This window comes from Neovison vison, chromosome 4 (genome assembly GCF_020171115.1).
Source record: "Neovison vison isolate M4711 chromosome 4, ASM_NN_V1, whole genome shotgun sequence".
In the NCBI taxonomy this organism is placed as follows: Eukaryota; Metazoa; Chordata; class Mammalia; order Carnivora; family Mustelidae; genus Neogale; species Neogale vison.
The window spans coordinates 807,869-822,967 of NC_058094.1; the positions used below are offsets into that span (position 1 = coordinate 807,869).

General features: G+C 66.1%; 2 protein-coding genes across 4 annotated transcripts in view; one reads left to right on the top strand and one right to left on the bottom strand.

Annotated features, from left to right (window-relative positions):
* Positions 1 to 1,180: 1,180 nt before the first annotated feature.
* On the bottom strand, positions 1,181 to 4,421 carry GRINA (glutamate ionotropic receptor NMDA type subunit associated protein 1). Its single transcript, XM_044244789.1, has 7 exons — positions 4,338 to 4,421; positions 2,987 to 3,344; positions 2,788 to 2,900; positions 2,503 to 2,703; positions 2,234 to 2,362; positions 1,999 to 2,142; positions 1,181 to 1,893 (listed from the first exon to the last, which is right to left on the bottom strand). Exons 2-7 carry the CDS (start codon positions 3,318 to 3,320, stop codon positions 1,744 to 1,746), a joined length of 1,071 nt encoding a protein of 356 aa, XP_044100724.1. The 5' UTR covers positions 3,321 to 3,344; positions 4,338 to 4,421; the 3' UTR covers positions 1,181 to 1,743.
* Positions 4,422 to 13,129: 8,708 nt separating this feature from the next.
* The window catches only part of PLEC (plectin), a 53,235-nt gene continuing 51,265 nt past the window's right edge, over positions 13,130 to 15,099 (top strand). Inside the window, exons 1-2 of one of the 3 annotated variants that reach the window (XM_044244792.1) lie at positions 13,130 to 13,193; positions 14,350 to 14,545. In XM_044244792.1, coding sequence (XP_044100727.1) covers positions 14,356 to 14,545 — 190 coding nt within the window. In that variant the 5' untranslated portion in view covers positions 13,130 to 13,193; positions 14,350 to 14,355. Of the gene's footprint in view, positions 13,194 to 13,527; positions 13,796 to 13,846; positions 14,086 to 14,349; positions 14,546 to 15,099 lie in introns of those variants that run through there. The other 2 variants (XM_044244791.1, XM_044244793.1) reach the window with 2 other exon arrangements.

Sequence of the window (15,099 nt, forward strand, 5' to 3'; positions counted from 1 at the left end):
GAATGTGCAGTTCCTCCACCAGCAACTCTTCGAGGGTTTGAAGCAGACGGGGGTGGGGGTGATCTGCGTTTGGAAATAGACCTAGCAGGAAGCAGGCCGGCGGTGTGAGCGGACAGGTGAGCACGAGGCAGCCTTCTGTGCAGGGGCGGGTGTGGGCAGGGAGGAGAGAAGACAGCCCTGGTTCTGGCCGGGGCGGTGGGGCAGAGACCGTGGATGGAGAGGACACGTCAGCAGCAGGTTTGTGGGGAGAATGGACGCTGGGCGGGGGACACAGCAGAGGTGCTGGCAGACCTCGGCAGGGACGTTGGCTCGTGGGCTGTGAGTCCCTTCGGGGACACTGGGATCATAGGCCAGTTGTAGGGTTGGGTTAATGGTGGGGTTGCGGGGGGGCAAGGGGCCCCGGGAGAGGGTTCTCAAGCTTCAGGAGGTGGGGGTCCTGCGGGGGAAGGCTGCAGAGAACCAAGGGAGGGAGGTCCCCCGACAGAGCTGGACTCCAGACAGTGCAGGGGCCCCTCTGTGGGGAGGACAAGGGTATAGACAGCCGGCTGACCTCTGGCTGGCCTCTGAATGCAGCCCCTAGAGCCCGGCTGGGAGAGGCAGCAGGAGGGGAGGACACGTAGAACAGGGGACCAAGGTGAGGCTGGGGGAAGGTGCTAGAGGCAGGCTGCGGGGGCCAAGCCCTCGGAGTCTGTCCAGCTTCCCCCAAGAGGCTCCAGTCTGCAGCCCCTCACGGGGGGCAGAGCGATCTGCAGGGCTTTGTCTGAGCCAGGCCCGGGGGGCAACGTCAGGTGCCCACTGATGGGCAGAGCTGGGGGAAGTCTGCTCTGGGGCCAGTCACCTACACTGTCCCCAGACCCAGGGGACCCGTAAGATCCTCCGCCACGCTGTGCGGTTCCCAGGAGCGAGTGGCAAAGTCAGGCCGTTCACCAGCCTGCAAACCTGGCGCCACACTTAAGCTCCGGAGGCCTCGGGTCCCTGCCCCCATCCCCGCGGGGTACCTCAGACGGAGTTCAGGAGGGCGATGGGAAGGGCAGCGCACTGTGCACGGAGGAGGCCTGGCCGACCTCCCTGTCCTTGACTTCCCCCCAGCAGGCTCTCCTGCTCCTGCTCCCTTTACCCCGGCGATGCCCGCAGGCTCCTCCCCACCCCAGAAAACGCGGCCAGGAGAGGGATCACAGCGTAGAGAGCACAAGGTCCCATTTATTGGAATTTTAAAGACAGCAAGACGAGAGGAAGGCCTCCCTCCCCCTGAAATAGCCTCATCTTCTCTGCCCTCAGGGCTCCGCGGGGGGACAAGACTCTCAGTCCTCAGGGCCCCCAGAGGGCAGCGCTCCAGGGCGGGGGAGGGGTGGGGGAAGGGGAACCCTAGGCCAGGCTGGGGTGGGGGGGGCTGGAACGGGAAGGGAGACGTGCACCCTCACCTCTCCCCTGAGACCTGGTGTGGCCCCCGGACCCTGGGGCGGGCTGGCAGACGGCTCATGCAACAGTGAGTGAGCAGGTGGCGGCCTGGGAACCGGGCCCCACTGCCCTGGGCGGGGCCGGAGGGCGAGAAGGGGCCATGCTGGCCACGGCAGGTCCACACAGGAGAATCCGCAGTTACACATGGGAGGGTCGGAGGGGGGCCCTCGGTCCCGGGCTGTGGCCGGCGGGAGGCGGGGGCGCGAGGGGAGGTGTGACGGCGCTGCCCCGTCAGGGCCAGGACCCAGGCCTGCCACGCCGCCTGAGTGGGGCCCCGAGCTCCGGCTACTCCTTGGCGCGGCCGATGATGGTGAGGATGTAGAGAAAGATGTTGATGATGTCAGTGTAGAGGTTCAGCGCAGCGAACACGTACTCCTCGGGGCTCAGCGACAGCTGCTTGTTCCCCAGCAGCAGCTGGGTGTCCACAGCCAGGAACTGGAGGGGCGGGCGGGCTGGTGAGGGACACGCGCCTGCCGCCTCGCTGCCCCTCTGGCCCGTCCCTTGCCCTCCCCTGCCCCCCCGCCCGCCCCCAGCACTCACACAGGTGAAGAGCAGGGCGCCCAGCGAGGCGTACACGATCTCCAGGATGCGGTTGCGGATGAAGATGCAGAGGATGGCGAAGGCGACCAGCACCACCAGGCTCACCAGCAGCACGCCCATGCACGACGTGAAGTCGTAGCGGGTCTGCGGGCACGGGGGGACAGGGGTCTGGGTGCCGGCCCGGAAGGCGTCTGGGCCCGCGGGGCCAGCAGCCCGGCCTTCCAGAGCCCCTCACCTGCATGGAGAAGATGACCACCGTGAAGCAGACGGTCGTCGTGATGCCCACGGCCATGATGACCGCCTCGGTGTTGTAGAAGCTGGCGATCATGCCCACCATGTAGGACAGGCTGACGGTCAGGATCGACTGTGGGGACACAGAGCCTCGTGTGGGGGCAGTGGCTCCCCACCCCCGCCCCGCCCCATCCCCACCCTTCTGTGGCTGCAAAGAGAGGGGGCAGCAGGTGAGGACGCTGGGGGAGGGGGCAGGCCGGGCGCTGGGGTTACCAGGGCAACAAGGTTCCAGGGATGCTTGCGCCGGAAGTCTCCACAGCAGCTGAGGACGATGAGGGAGACGAAGAAGACGGCATAGGACACATAGTAGGTCCACACGTTCTCCCGGACGAAGCCCTTCACCTTCCCGACGAAGGTGAACACAGCCACAGTGGACAGCGTCACAGACAGCTGCAGGGTCAGCACCAGGAACACCTAGGGTGGGAGCCGGCTCAGAGCCCCGCCACGGGGGGCCTCCGCACCCCCCCTTCCCCACCGCCCACAGCCTCCGTCGCACACCTTCCGGATGAAGGCCTGGCGGATGCTCTTGTCGTCCCAGTTGGTGGCGGGGAAGTCCTGGTTGTCGTAGTAGGATGGGGGCCCCTCTTCATGGTAGTTTCCATGCTGAGGTGCTGAGGGGCAGGGGGCTGGGTCAGCAGCTCAACTGGGCACCTGGAGCCCCTGCCCCTACCCCCACAGCTTCACCCCTCGTACTCACAGCCAGGGTCCGGTACCGGGAAGGCCTGTGGTTGTCCATAGGGGTTGGGGGGAAAGGGGCTCTGTGGATATGGCCCCTGAGGGTAGCCCCCTTGAGGGTAAGGGCCCTGGGGGTAGCCCCCTTGAGGGTAAGGGCCCTGCGGGTAGCCACCTTGGGGGTAGGAGCTGGGGCCCTGGGGGTACCCTGGCTGGCCATACGGAGAAGGCTGAAAGGGGGCTTGTGGGTAAGGGGCTCCAGGGTAGGGAGGCATGGAGGGCTGGGGTCCCCCAGGATATCCAGGGTTGGGGGGAGGATAGCTGTCCCCAGACACCAAGAAACTCTTTTCATGGGGCATGGCCTCAGATTCTGTGGTCTCCCCCTAGAGGAGAGAGAGAGAGAAGTCAGCCCCGCAGTGACAAGTCCCCGGAAGCAGCCACCGCTGCCCCGCCCCACCTGCTGCAGGGAACCAGGACACAAAGGGGGGCATTCATGACTTTTGCCCCCAGGGCCACTGGCAACCCGTGAGCAGAAGGACCACAAAGCCATGGCGGAGTGGTTGGCAGGGTGTGGGGCTTTGGAAGAGGCTGTTCTAAGACCACCCCAAAAGTGGAGGAGGGGCCAGACGACAGGATGACTTCGCCAGCTCCACGGTTTTTGGTTTTGGTTGTTTCTTAACAGCAAATGGGGGAGCTTTGTGACCGCAGCGGCGGAGTCTCCCAGGTCAGAGCTCAGCCCGAGTCGGGGCTGGGGGCGCGGTCAGGGAGGTGTGGAGGCGTGCCCGGACCCTCCCCTTCGCCACCCTCCCCTTAAGCAGCTTTAAGGGGCCAGAGCCGGCGGCTATTTCTATCCCAGGAAATCCCCAGGCCATCTGTGAGCAGCGAGAGTCCTGACCCTTGTCCAAAAGCAGGCCGGACTGTCCCTCGCTCCCAAGGTGGGGGGTAGCAGGCCTGGATCGGCTGCCGGGGCGCCTGCCAGGAGGGCACGCCAGGAACAGCGGGGTGCGGGGGCGTGTGGGGGATGGAAGCGACCAGAGGGCGTGCGGGGGAACAAAGCGGGCGAGACGGCGAGGCGGATGGGGGCGGCGGCCACGGAACCCGCACCGAGGGCGGATGGGTCCCGCTGCCCGGTCAGGGGGCGCTCGGGACGCGGGTCTCGTCGCTGCCGCCCCCGCCCCCCGCCCCCTACCCCGCCGGCCCGCCGCCCGCCCGCCCGCCGCCCGCCGCCGCGCCGGGCCCAAGAGGGCCGGGCGCCCCGGCGGGACCTACCGACTGACCCTCCGCGACGCCGCTCGGCTGCGCAGGGCCCGCGCGGGGGCGGCCGGCCCAGCGGCCGAGCGGGTAGCCACGCCGCTGCGCTCGGGCCAGGGACTCACCACTCGCGGGGCGCCTCCGGAACGGTGCGCACGGTGTCCGGCGCGCGACCGCGCGGTCGATGGCCGCTGCGCCCGCACCCACACCCGCACCCGCTCGGCGGCCGGCTCGGCTGGGCCTGCGCCTGCGGCTCCGGAGACGCTGCGGGGCCTTGTGACGGGGCGGGGCCTGGGCGGGGGCAGGGCCTGGGCGGGGCCTGGGCGGGGCCTGGGCGGGGCCTGAGGCTGCGGAGACGCAGCCGGGCCCTTTGTCGGGGCGGGGCCTGGGCGGTGGGGCGGGGCGGGGCCTGGGCCGGGGCGGGGCCTGGGGCCGGGGCGGGGCGGGGCGGGGAGGCGGAGGAGCTGGGCTGCGGGCCGGGGCTGCACCGGGAGCTCTGGGCTTCTCGCGGTTGGGTCGTACCCGCTGTGGCCGCCGTGCTGGCTCCTTTCCGAGCCCCAGGCCGGCGCCCGGCGTCCCGCACTGTCCGCGGAAGGGCAGGCTTGGGCCGCGGGGGCTGAAGACCCTGGAGGCAGAGGCCCGGCCTGGCCGCTTGGGTTCGGGGAGCTGGAAGTGCATTCCGGAGCCTGGGACGCGCTGCCCGAGACTCCAGGCCGCGCTGGTCTTCAAACCCCGCTTTCCCTCTTCTCTCGCCCTTTCGTGCGGGCTCTCCCAAACCCGCGGGCCTTCCCCTCTGAGCGCCCCCCGCTCCCGCAAAGTCACTGAGACCACACTAGACCTTCTAGGTCTTGCGTCCTCACCGCATCCTCGCGGACGGTGAAGGTGGCCTTCTCAGTCCCGCGTCATCGCCGGGGGCCGCAGGTCAAGTCAGCTTCTTCCCGGGACTCCTGCAGTGCTGCCGGGGCCGGCGGACTGCCGCAGCCCGGTCGGTTTGGGCGGCAGTGCCTGGGGGCCCTGTTCGTGGCCTTCCCCAGACCCGCAGTGGTTCGGAGAATGCTCCCTCCCGACCCAAGGCGCGCTGGCCCACCGTGCAAGACCAGGGGTAGCTGGGGAAGCCCTGAGCTCAGACTCCGCTCGTGCTGGTGTTACAGACTTGCCCCTCACGGCGGGTTCCCAGCGGCCACCAGTGTGACAGCTGATCCACAAAAATCCCGGAAAACTTAGCCCTCGGCCGCGGGTTGGGGTGTGAGACACGCCTGAGACAGTGTGTGAAAGGTGATCTGCTCTAGGACAAGAGAAGACATGGACAGGGAGGGTGTCGAACCGGAAGTCCACGCAATTTACGGAGCTCACGAGAAAAACCATTAGAAATGAAAACCATGAAGTGGAGGTCGGGGCCTTGGATGGGGCCCAAGCAAGTCAAAGGTCCTTAGGGACTTTTTTTTGTTGTTGTTAAAGATTTTATTTATTTAGGGCGCCTGTGTGGCTCAGTGGGTTAAAGCCTCTGCCTTCGGCTCAGGTCATGGTCTCAGGGTCCTGGTCTCGGGGTCCTGGGATCGAGCCCTGCATTGAGCTCTCTGCTTGGCGGGGAACCTGCTTCCTCCTCTCTCTCTTTGCCTGCCTCTCTGCCCACTTGCGATCTCTGTCAAACAAATTTTAAAAATCTTAAAAAAAAAAGATTTTATTTATTTATTTGACAGAGATACACAGGGAGAGAGGGAACACAAGCAGGGGGAGTGGGAGAGGGAGAAGCAGGCTTCCGGCTGACCAGGGAGCCCAGTGGGGGGCTCCATCCCAGGACCCTGATGTCATGACCTGAGCTAAAGGCAGACATTTAGTCATCTGAGCCCTCGATGCGCTCCAATCCTTAGGGACTTTAGGGTCAAGTTAAATCTACCAAGAAGAGTGCGCTAAGGGGAGCCATGGGGGTGGTAGCCAAGGGCTCTGAGAGGCCCATCCCGCAGAGGGACAGGCCCATGCTTGGGTGCTGAGGCGGGGAGTGTCTGTTACTCTACGGAAAGAGGTTGGAGCTGGCTGAGCAGGGGGGAGTGCAGGGAGGGTGGGGAAAGAGAGGGGATTGGGACCTGGTCAGGCCAAGCCTGGCAGGGCCCCCAAAGGACTTTGGCTTTTACTGAGTAATTCTGGCTTTTCCCACGGCTTAAGCTGGAGCTGTGGGTGCCACTTCATGGGGCTCCGCTGCCCTCTCTGTTGAGGACGGACAGTGGGGTTGGGTGGGCATGTCAGAGGGAGACGAAAACAAGAGGCTAGTGCAGTGACCCAGGGAGGAGCCGAGGGAGGCTCAGGCCAGGGTGCTGGGGGTGCAGCCTGTGTGCAGGCTCCCCAGGTCCCCCGGACGAGCCACAGGGTCAGTGAGAGGTTCCCAGCAGCCGTGGGAACGAATCTGGGAGGCTGGAGGCAGATGACCAAAGGTGGGGCGGTCGGTAGCAAGAGCGCAGGTGGACCCTAAAGGTGCAGCCGGGGGGAGGCCCCGCACTGCCCTGGGTCCTGTCTGCGCCTCCCTTTCTCCTTCTGTGATGAGGATCTGCTCAGCAGCACATGTCGGCAGAGCGCGTGACCTCTGCTGGGTTGTCCACGACAGTGACGATGGCGTCTGCCTCGGGCGGGAAGACGCACAGGTGCACAGAGCAGAGAGCCCCCGGGAGGACAGCAGACGGTGGCTGTGCTGGGCCAGGGTGGGAGCTGTTCCCCTTCAGCAGCCTGTGGGCCCTCGGCTGGCTGTGGACCCCGACATCCCACTCCACCCCTGCCTACAGCTACAGGGCCGGTGGGCCTGGGAGGAGCACAGGCTCCATGGTGCCGGCTGAGCCCGAGGCCAGCCCCGCCCATGTGCAGCTGCAGGGACTGTCCCCCGCTCCCTGCCTGTGCCCCAGCATCCAGAGCAGCACGGCCAGACCCTGCTGTGTGCCACAGAGCACCGAGTGCCTCCCCGCTCTGCCCTGGACAGTCCCCCACCAGACTGGGTCCTGGCCCACCTGCCCCAGCCCCTCTCCGAGGCAGGGGAGTCGCAAGATTGGGGCAGGTGTGCTTGTTGGGCGGACGCTGGGCGCCGGCCTGCACCTTCCCCTGCAGGAGTCTGCGTCCTGGCGACCCTGGGCCTGAGGGGGTTGAGGCGTCCCAGGCCCAGCGGCGGATGTGGTGGGGAGCGTCTCCCCGAGGGCCTGCTGCTGCGCGGGCTGTGTCTGGAGCCCGTGCTCTGCAGTGGCAGGGGGGCCCAGGAGGGCCTGGACTGCCCACCTGGGCACCTGCACACGGTTGCCTCCTTCCAGCAGCGGCAGGCTGAAGGGAGCTGCATAGAGAGACGTGGGGCGCACCCTCCCTGCTCCTCAGAGCCCTGACGGGCCTCTGTCCTCGCCTTTCCTCCGAGTGGCCAGGTGGGTCCTACAGCAGGACCCCCAGTGGCGGTGCTCGGGGCTGAGCCTGGCCCCCCCACTGTGACATCGAGGAGCCCGAGCAGCTTGCCACGGACACCGGCAGAGGGAACTACCTGGTCACAGTGGGGCCAGGGGCCACCGAGCATGGAGAGCCAGTGAGGGCGCTGAGGAGGGCAGGGCTGGGGACACTGTGCTCCGAGGAGGAAGCAGGGCAGACAGGAGCCTCTCTAGGGATGGGTCCCCTTGGGTCTCTTGGCCAGGCTGGGCCAGTCAGCTTGGGGTTTACCGGGTTACTGGGATGGGGAGCTGGCGGGCCATGGCCTGTGGGGTCTCCAGACCCAGTGGGCCCAGTGGAGATGGCCAGCAGGTCTTTGGAGCAGGTCTCCACACACCCTGCAGCCCCCAAACTGCATAGGCAGTGACCAAGAGAAGGTGCACATGGGTAGGGCTCTCTGGGGACCCCAGCACACCCTGGGGCCCTTTCTCGACCTGGCCTTCTACCTTGTGTTGTGTTGTGTTGTGACCCTGTACCCTTCCCCTCCTCTCCATCTTTCACCTGGCTTACCCTGTACCCTGCACCCTGCCTGGGCTTGGCCACTGACCCCACATCTCTCCCTGCCCCCAGCAGAGGTCTGAGTGTGGTCGGCCACCCTGCAGGACCTGGGTGGGGAGGACTTGCTGTCTCAGAGCTGGGCGTAGTGGGGGTCTGAGGGGCGCCCAGAGTGGGATCCGGCCTCCAGGGCCCGGGAGGGGGCTGGGGTGGCCACAGGGGACGCCGCCACGCTGTGGTGAACCTGTGGGAGGCAGAAGACAAGCTCGTGGGCAGGGATCTGGTGGCCCGTCCGGGGGTGCGCGTGGCTTTCAGGCAGGGTGAGCTGAGCTGGGTGGGGTGCTGGGGGCTGCCTTGGAGGCACAGGTCCAGGAGGAGATTGTGGGGTCCTGGGAGCCTGTCTGGAGTCAACATGTGAGTGTTGCCCAGGGGGTGACGGCACCGGTCTCCAGGACTTTGGGGCCCCACCACCTAGCAGGATTGCTGGCAGCCCCCCCACCCCCGCCCGGGATCAGAGTTTGGCCTTTGTCTTGGCAGCTTTGGGCCCCAGCTGTGAGCCTGCACTGGGGAGGGCAGGGGGCGGGCAGCCATCGGGGTCCAGTGCCCTAGGAATGGCCCAGATCCCCTGGGTCTCCAGGAGTGTCAGCAGAGGCGGGAGGGTCCTTGGACAGGCTGGGGTCTGGCGGAGAGCAGCAGGGAGGCCCGGGTGGGGCCCTGGGGCGGCTGCTCACATGGGATCCGCATGGCCCCGGTGCGTCCACACCCTGTGCTGCCGGCCTCGTGTGGTCGCCCACTCCATTCAGACACCACATTGCCTTGCTGAGCCCCTCCCCACCCCTGCCCCCGGCTGTCACTCTGGCCTCTCGGACGAGGGCCCACGGGGCTCCCTAGTCCTGTCCCTGGTCTGGGGGTGGGGGGAGACAGAAGGGTGTAGAGGGCAGGGGGCCCCAGGATCTGACAGGCCAGAGGAGGGGTCCCGGTTTTGCAGACTGCAGCCCAGTGAGGGCGGAGGGTGGCACCCGCGCTCCTTGTCGGAAGCGCGGGGTGGTGGCGCCATCCCGTGGCCACTGTAAGGATTACGCACCCCGTAGTTAAGGGACTGGCGCTGTTCTGGGGACCACCCCCCCACAGCGTCTGCCCCAGCGGGACCTGCTGCACTATTTTTATTCGCTAAATGTGGCAACTCTGAGCATGGGTGTGTTTCACTTTTTAAACTTTTTTGGAGATTGTATTTATTTGACAGAGCACAAGCAGGGGAGCCGCGGAGGGAGAGGGAGAAGCAGGCTCCCTGCTGAGCAGAGACCCCCCCCCCCGAATTGGGGCTCGATCCCGGGACCCCGAGCCGAAGGCAGATGCCTCACTGACTGAGGCACCCAGGCAGCCCCGGCCCTATGGGTGTGCTTCAAAGACTGGGAAGCACTGGGTGGGGGACACCGAGAGCGAGCCCCCGCCTGTCAGGCAGCGGGAAGGAGAGGCTGCAGAGGGCCTCAGGAGGCCGCCAGGGGGTGAGGGCAGTGGCCGGAGCTGAGCCGAGCCATCGGGGGAGTGACCATGAGGTGAGGACAGGTGCAGATGAGCCAGCCGGTCAGGTGAGGGAGGAGGGCGGGAGGAAGGGGCCTTGCAGAGCCCAGGCCTCTGTGGTGGCCGAGGCCAGCCAGGCACTCCGGACGCTGGATGCCCAGAGCTGCAGGCGGGCCGGGCAGCAGAAGTGACCCGCCGCCGGGCAGAGATGCAGAACGTCCCCCCCTTCCCCAGATGGCCCAGCACCGCTGTTTTCCTACAGGCGGCAGCTCCAGCGCAGAGGGCCCCTTCCCTCCGCGCTTGGACTTAGCAGCTCCCCCTTCTGCTCTGTGGCAACAGGCTCCGCCGCGCGTGGCTCCCACCCCCCCTCGCGGGGCTAGCAGGCTCCAGGCTCTTGATTCTGGCACTCGCGGCTTGTGTTTCCTGAACAACGTCGGAGACCGTTTCTTGACTCCTCCGTGGGGTGCGGAGATCGCACGGGCTGGCCAGTTGCGTTTTTCTTACGTTATCAAGGTTGACAGGTGTCACTTCCTAGTTTGTGACCACCGTGATGGTAACGGAAAGTATTTACCAATGAACCAGAGGAAACCAGGAAACGAAATCCTCGTTATTAAAACTGTGTTGCATGAAAGAGAATTATGCAAGGATTCAAAGACTAATGGCCCGTTTTCTTCTCCTCCTCCTCCTCCTCTTTACGTAGGCTCCATGTCCAGTGTGGAGTTTGAACCTTGAGCACATGACCCTGAGGTCAGGAGTCACGGGGTCGACTGCCCGAGCCAGGCTCTTCAGCTTTTTTTTTTTTTTTTTTAAACTTTCACTTTTTTCCCTGTGTGGTTACCCTCGGTGCCCCCTGTCCCCAGCCTGTACTGACTCTGTTTAGTAGAGAACCTCCCTGACTGGCCAGGAAACATTTACTTTGCTTTTTACCATTAGAGGTAACTTGCAACTGTAATTGGTGGAAACTTGTTTTTCGAGTGAAAGCTGCTCTGTTTGAGACATAGTTAAGACAAGTTAAAACAAGTTAAATAAGCACAGTGAGATCTTGCGTATCTTAAAATGTCCTTATTTTGTCCTCATTAGTAGTGTAGGCAGGCATAGTGTTCGGGATCAAACTATGTTTTCCTTCCAAGCTCTGAAAGACATTGCCCTTTTCTTTTCACTTAAAAAAACATTGTTTTAGGAAAGCTAAAAAAAATCCATTTATGGTCTCTTAGCACCTAGTAGCATTGGTGGTGAGCATGTGGCGTTTTTCCCAGATTTTCCCCACTTGCATATGACTTAGGGGTGTGTGTGCGCATGCATGTGTGTGTGCGCGTGTGTCTGGGTACTTGGGAGTTTCCCCAGCAGGTAGGCGCCAGGGATGTGTCTTTCGCCTTTGTCCTTCTGGGCCTTTTTATGGATCCTTTCCACCAGCAGACGCCAGCTCGGGGCAGGGAAACTGGGCTCCAGGGTGCCCTCCCTGGAAGGGGCTGGCCCCCTGTGTGCCACCTTCCCCATGGGAAGGTCCCCATGGGTCCCCATCTCCTCCCTTTAGCTCTGAGCTGGGGGCCACTTCCCCAGCTCCACCTCCTGACCTCACCACCCAGTCTGCTCACTGGACTCTATGCCCGCATTCCATTCCCAGCCTTTTCAGACTGATTCTTTCTCCAAGCAGCCAGTCCTGGTGCGTGGATGTGATATTCTCTTGCCTCCCCCTGAAGAGATTAGTTGGAATTTCTTTGGAAGCTCTGTTTGAGCCACTGAGTTGGCTCCGTTGTGGCTGGCTGCTGGTCTTCCCAGTGCTGAAGGGTCAGGGCCATCTCGTGGGATCTCCGGGACGTCCTGTGTGCAGTAGGGGCACCTAGCTCAGCTTTGCCCTGTAGAGCCTGGCTGTGGGTGCCGGGGCCTGGTGAGTGCTTGGGCTTGCCCACCTGCAGCCCTCCTCCTGCAAGGACCAGACTTCCCTGGAGGGAGCAAGGCTTCTGAGAAGCCTTCCAGCGCTACTTGGGCCCCCATCTGGGTGGCTAATGTCTGCCTAACCTCTACAGCGGGAGGCAGCGTGACTGGAGCTCGACCATCTCCCCAGACCCTGAACTCTACCAAGAGAAGGCTCTTGGCTTCCAGGCTCAGCTCTGCTGCGGGTTCCCCAGGGGTTGGGGGGGTAGGGGTAGAAGCGTCTCCAGAGAGCGTGGCCCTGGATGGCTTTCCCAGGGTGGAGCGTGTGAGCGTGGGCTGCCGCAGCAGGTCCCACGCCCCGGGGAGCACCTGGAGCAGGCCCCTGAGAGACGCCCAGGGGAGCAGGTCCTGTGCCACGGCCCATCCGCCGGGCAGTCCCACACATGTGCACAGGGCTTCAGCCACAGCTAGGGAGGCTTTGACAGGCCAGGCAGTGGTCTCCGGCTCTGGTCACCTGAGACCATCTTGACCCTCGCCTGTCCCCTGCAGGCACACTCTGTGGGCAGGGGCGTGCCTCCCTGTCTCTGCAGGACTGCTACTGGGCCCCAGCGCTGATGGCCACAAGGCGGTGTTCCCGGTGTTCCCGGTGGTGGAAACCTGTGGGCACCCCCCAACCCCCTGCGCGCCCCTGGCCACGTGTTCCTGCGCCAGGAGCGGGGTGGTGGGCCTCCGCCAGCCCAGCATCTTTGTCATCCTTTGCGACACCCGGGCCCTGCCCACCCACCTCATTACTTGCAAGCACATGCCCGGGCTTCCGCAGAGGACTCCTCTGGGCATTTGGGCCATTTTCCAGCCTCCTGACCCTCCTCCCCCCGCCCCCTCCAGTCCCTGGGCTCCTGGCTGCGCACGGCCTTCCCGTCCCCTGGGCTGCCCGAGTTGCCCCTGGGGTCGCCCCACCTCTGGCTGGGGGGAGTGGACAGGAGGGTGCGAACCTGGGGGACCAGGGCTGTGTCCCCGTTTGGGGGCCCGTACCCGCCGGAGCCGGCCCAGCCACCAGGGGTCAGCAGAGGCCGGAGGGAGGGTGGGCCCGCTCGACCCCGCCCGCCTCCGCCAAACCGCGACCGAGCGCCACGGTTTCCTGAATAAACGTCTACTGGAAACCAGGCGGCGGGGCCTACGGGAACCTCTGGGTCCGACCTCTGCTAGGGAAATGGGGGACCCCGGCGTGGCTACGGGCGAGGGCCGGCGGGCAGAGTCCGTGGCTCCTTTGGGGTAGCCCTGGGCCGCGGGCGGAGGCCGGACCCAGCGCGCACCCCTGCGACCCCACGTCGCCTTAGTGACACGCACGCTCCCCAACAACGTCTCCTTGCCGACCGGCCCGCCCTGTGCGCGCGGGGAGGCCTGCGCCCGGCCAGAGCGGCGCGCACCAGTCGGGCGCTGCTCGCCAAGCGGAACGCGCGCTCCGGCCCGTCGCCTCGGGGAGGCCCCGGCCCCGCGCGCACCCGGGCGCGACGACCGCACGGGCGGCGCTCGGTTGGGGCCGGGGCGGGGCTCCGAGCTCGCCCCGCCTGCGCAGCCTCCGCGGCTCTCCCCGCCCGGCAGTCCCGTGGCGGCGACCGAGCCTAGCCGAGCTGAGCCACCAGGCACGTAGGACCCGGCGGGGGATGGAGAGGCGTGCGGCGCGCGGGAGCTGCGGGGCGGGGTTGGGGGCGCTGCGGCCTCAGGCGTCCCGGAACTAGGGGCTGCGTCGCGGCCCATGCTCCCTGCGGAGGACACCACCTCTGCGCGCCCAGCACTGCGGAACTGGACGGGCGGTGCCCGGAGTGTGGGCAGGAAAGGCTGCTGGGGAGGCGCGGTGACAGCGGCGTACCGGGCGGGGGGACTGGAGCAGAGGTGCGGGTGGAGGAACGGGGGGGGGGAGGGGGTAGGCGGGGCGGGGTGGCCCCTAACTCCGGTGCCCGCCGTCTCCTCGCCAGCGCTTAGCCCCAGGGCGGAGGCACAGAGTCCACATTGTGCCCCCACTCCACCCGGCCCTGCCGGGACAGAGCTCCATTCACCTCCCGCACGCCAGCGCTCTTGGGGACCCGGAGCTGAAGAGCCGTCACGCGTGGGTGTGCGTGTGCCCCGGCAGCGCCGGCGGTGCGGGTGCGCGTGAGGCTCTGGGCTGGGGCAGGAGGGGAGGCCCGAGCTCCGCCCACGCCGCTGCGGCTCCCGATGCTCACAGGCCTTCACTGCGGAGAGCAAGGTGGGACCGCGCGGAGGTGGGGGTGGGGAAAGGCGGTTGGGAGTCCTAGAGGCTGACACAGCTCGGAGGTAGAGGGCCCGTGTGGGCCGGGACCCCTCCCTGATGGCGGGGTGAGGGCAGGGAGTGCGGTCCGGGCTCCCTGATGGTGCGGCTGGCCTGCTGATCAGAGGTTTTCAGGGGACGTGCAGGTTTGGGAGCAGCCAGTGGGGGCTGGTTTCTGAATGATGGCGTGAGCCCCGGCACAGACAGTGTGGAGGGGCCAGTGTCCTGGCGATAGACAAGGGAGTGAGGTCAGTGTTGGGGGGAGGGGTGTCTTTGTGTGGATGTCCCCAGGGTGAGCTGGAGGGAGTGAGGCCAGTTGTGGATGGGAGCAGAGTTGTCAGTGTCTGGGTTGGGGGTGGTCAGTGAAGTGGGACCCAGGAGGGGAGTGGCGTTCGGTGTCCAGCTGGTTAGGGTGCGAAGGGTGCGGTCAATGTCCAGATTAAGGAGGTGGCGGTTGGTGTGCAGTAACCCCCTAAACCCAGAAGTGTGACCCCCTCCTGCTCCCTCTCCAGGAGGCCATGTCAGGCGAGGACCACGAGGGGCGGCCGGTGGCTGAAGATGCCAACGGAGGCAGCGGCTCGCCCAGCCCTGGGGACACACTGCCCTGGAACCTGGGGAAGACACAGAGGACCAGGCGAAGCGGAGGGGGCTCCGGGGGCAATGGGAGCGTGCTGGACCCCGCCGAGCGGGCCGTCATCCGCATTGCAGGTAACGCCCTGGGCCTCGTCGGTCCATTTCGGACACTGGCGCCCACTTGCTGACTGAGCACCTGCCGGCGGCTCCCCGCGGGTGTCAGCGGTGGGAGCCCCGCTGCGCCTCGGGGGCAGGTGACCGCGGGCCGCACAGCGCCACCTGCTGGCCCCCGCCTGTCCGCCACAGGAGGCCCGCGCCGGAGCCCGAGGTTGAGTCGGGTCTGGAGGCGCCATCATGGGCCTCATGACCAGGAGCCAGTGCCCAGATGCCATGATACTTTCTGGGGCTCCTGGGGCAGGGCCACCTCCCAGGCCCCTTGCTCTCGGCCGCCAACCCCGGCAGCGCGGGGGAGCACGCAGGAGCCGGAGGGGAGGGGTCCCCGGTTGGCTAGAGCTGCGGGGCTTCCGTGGGCTGGGGGCCTGCTTTGGCCTCCAGCCGCTGCCCTGCAGAGGAGGACGGGAAGGGCCCGGCCGGAGGCCCCTGCGAGTGTAGGGCGGGGCAGCTGGGGACGGCCCCTGCCCCTGGGAAGTGGGTGACCCAGGGCTGGAGGCCATCAGGCAGGCTGTGGC

Bases quoted from the DNA above. Each gene is read 5' to 3' on its own strand.
- GRINA (XM_044244789.1), bottom strand. From the start codon at position 3,320: ATGCCCCATGAAAAGAGTTTCTTGGTGTCTGGGGACAGCTATCCTCCC. The intron at 2,704-2,787 runs GTGTGCGACGGA...CTCCCACCCTAG, and splicing joins GCCAGGCCTTCATCCGGAAG to GTGTTCCTGGTGCTGACCCT. The intron at 1,894-1,998 runs GTGAGTGCTGGG...CCGCCCCTCCAG, and splicing joins GCGCCCTGCTCTTCACCTGT to TTCCTGGCTGTGGACACCCA.